This window comes from Mandrillus leucophaeus, unplaced genomic scaffold (genome assembly GCF_000951045.1).
Source record: "Mandrillus leucophaeus isolate KB7577 unplaced genomic scaffold, Mleu.le_1.0 Scaffold142, whole genome shotgun sequence".
NCBI lineage: Eukaryota > Metazoa > Chordata > Mammalia > Primates > Cercopithecidae > Mandrillus > Mandrillus leucophaeus.
In genome coordinates, this window is record NW_012101388.1 from 3,993,202 (window position 1) to 3,996,254 (window position 3,053).

General features: G+C 41.5%; 1 protein-coding gene across 1 annotated transcript in view; it reads right to left on the minus strand.

The window, feature by feature from the left end:
• SERPINB13 (serpin peptidase inhibitor, clade B (ovalbumin), member 13) overlaps positions 1-1,921 on the minus strand; it is a 19,775-nt gene extending 17,854 nt beyond the window's left edge. The window contains exons 1-2 of the mRNA XM_011974163.1: positions 1,786-1,921; positions 345-585 (exon numbers count right to left, since the gene is read on the minus strand). Of these exons, the coding sequence (XP_011829553.1) occupies positions 345-566 (222 nt within the window). The 5' untranslated portion in view covers positions 567-585; positions 1,786-1,921. The remainder of the gene's footprint in view (positions 1-344; positions 586-1,785) is intronic.
• Positions 1,922-3,053: the final 1,132 nt, after the last annotated feature.

Here is a 3,053-nt window from a genome sequence, read left to right on the forward strand (position 1 = left end):
TCTCTACTAAAAATACCTCTGGTTTTTTTCTAAGGAGCTTGTATTGGCTTATGTGTTCCTGTGTTCATCTTGGATGTGTCATTTTTACCCTTGTGGGGATTATGTCATTTTTTCCATAAGTGCTTTTCATGCTCTGTCTTAATTATGAGTGCAATGGCTTTAGACGAAGTCACTCAACCAGTCCCTACTCAAAACAATTCAAGTTTCTGGGAGCAGGTGGGGAGACGGTATTTGGAAAGGGAAGAGGGCTTTCCTGATAGACCTGAAATTGCTCCCCGTCTTGAAAGTCTTTGTTTCCTGGTCCACCATGAACATATTTTTAAGATAATGCAAGAGGGCTGAACAACCCCCAGAATGAATTTGTGCATGGAAAACACGGAAGCCCCCCGACTGTGCCCAACCTCCTCCAACTGGGAAGCGGTGGCTCCTCGGGTCCCCAGGAGGAGCATGCCAATGGCAGTCAAGAGGCCCACAGGGGAAAAGAAGATGTTGCCATCATTTGTTTTCTTCAGCTCTTTGAAAAGATCAAACCCAAATCGAGTGCTGATGGCGCCCAGTGAATCCATGATGATGATTTAGCGATATCTAGAACAGCAAGAACAACAATCAAAACTGAACATTTTAATTACTCTGTGTCAGGGGAACCCTTCCTGCTTCCATTCCTCTTCTTGCATTGATACAGAATACAGGGATTTCCACCCTCTTGGTGAAAGGTCGCTGCTACCTGCTTCTCACATCCTCTCTTGGCCTTCTCTTGCCGGGAGACATCCATCAATCCACCGCAGTCTTCCATCCTCTGGTGGTGCTCAGTTCTCATTACCCCGGGGGGCAGGGTTCATGTGTTAATGACTTTATTCTCTTGTTCTGTGTTTGAACCTGCCTGCCTCTGCCTCCCCACAACCTCCTCTTCACGAAAGCTTCCCCAGGTAGACCCAGCCCTTGTCCAGGCAACACCAGTTTGTCCAGATGTGGGGCCCATGATAAGGCAGGGGGGTAGGCACAAGAATCTCCAGGGCCCTCAAGTTCAAGCAGTGCTCTCTGATCCAACCTTAGCAATAATAAAGCCAAGACTTGAATCCTTATCTGATACTATTTCTCAATGGATTCAAAATTCAGCCCAGAGAGGGACAGGATTGATTAAATCTCTTAAACCCCTTTCCCTAACTGCATAAAAACTTGACTCTGGGCTGAATTTTTCTGAAGCACAAACCACATATCTCTGGTCATGAATTATTAGGTGGAGATGAAAGGGTTTTCTTGTTTTACACTGTTCTGTATTGTTTTAGGCTTGTACATGAGCTTGCATTACTTTTGTCATTTCACAAAAATAATTTTTAAAGAGCAATTAATGTTTGCCAAAAATAAATAGGTAGAACTGTTTTTATGTTTGCTTTATTATCAGCTACTTTATAACTAGGAAGTAAAGGCTTTAGGAGAAATCCTAAAACAAAAATAAGATTAACGAAAACTAAAGTTTTTTAAAGCCCACATACTTTGGGGACTTTTGCCCTCAAGGGCCCATCCCTGCTAAGGCATCCCACATCCATATCAAAGCTTCCATTTCAACCTCGGGTTTCCTTGCAGGGATTCTTTATAGGTTAACTAATAAATAAAATGGATTCATTTACTGTCAAAGATGATACATTGTCATGGCCCTGTAGGAACTGAATGAAATAAAACTACCTCCAGAAAGTCCATGCACAATACAAGTAATCCTTTCAAACAACAAACATCATCGTTCTCAAAATACAGAGGTCTTAAATTGGAGCCAAAATAAGAACTTACCTCGGGTTTTTGGAGAGACAGTGGTGGCTGGGCAAGGAACTAGGAAGCATATGTCAATTAAGTAGCTGGGATTCTTAATTTATAGTTCTCCACATCTGCTTCAGCAGTGGTTTTCCACCTTGAGTGCACCTTAAAATCTCCTTGGAACTTTAAAAAAAATCTATGCTCAAGCCCCACCCCAGACGAACTGAGTCAGCATCTCTCGGGTGGAAACCAGGCATCAGAATTTTTATCACCCCAGGTGATTACAGCGTACAACCAACGCTGGGAACCAAAGGTATATAGCCTGATGAAGACATACATTAAACGCATACTTTACTTACCACGATGGACAGAGCTGTGTCCTGACAAGTCATTCTCTGTAACAGAGTTATTTTTGCAGTTGTATTGTTTAGGAGTACCAGATGCCAGGAAGAAAATGAAAGAAAACTATCTTGCTAGAAAAGAACAAGAAAAAGGAACAAGAAAATTTCGGGTAGGCAGCCACATACAAGCAAGAGTTCACGCGCACGCGCACACACACGCACACACACCTATTCTTACTCTCAATTATTCCATCCATTAATTATAAAATATCTCATTTTAATTCATTCAATAAACATTTATCAAGTCTATTATGTACCAGCTACTGTCTCTAACGCTAATAATTCATAAGCCCTCAATACCCTCACTGATTTCAGGAAAACAACACTACCAAAAAAACCTCAACAGGAAATTACACCCCCAGATTCCAGTTTTTCCTGCCAACCCTGCAGCATTTCTACTGGCCCTACCAGTTCATTAAAAGAAACTGTGCTTGGATTAGTCTCAGCTTTAATCTTCAGTAAAGGGCTTGGAGATTTGCCATCGTTGCTGGGCAGCAACTCCTAGAAGGGCGTCTTAGCTCTTCCTTCTGCCTAGAAGAACACCTCCTAGATACGCAGGCTCGAAGGGCATACGGGTCACATGTGTTCCAATCTCCATACTCACAATTTACTTTTTTCAAAATATTTTAATTGCTACTCTTTAAGTAAACTCAAAGGCACATTTAATTGATTTGCTTTTTAATGAGCACTGAGAATCTTGCAAATTGAGTAAGGTTTAGAAAGAATTAACACTTAGTTAACCCAGGATGCCAGTGAAATGGAAATGTTCATTTTTTTAAAATGGCATAAAATCTCTGAGTCAGCCATAATGCTTTATGTTTTAATATCCCTATCAGTTTATATCTCCTCATTTCTTTCTCTGTGGCCCCTAGACTTCCTGTTCTATTGCCCAGCCATTTCCAC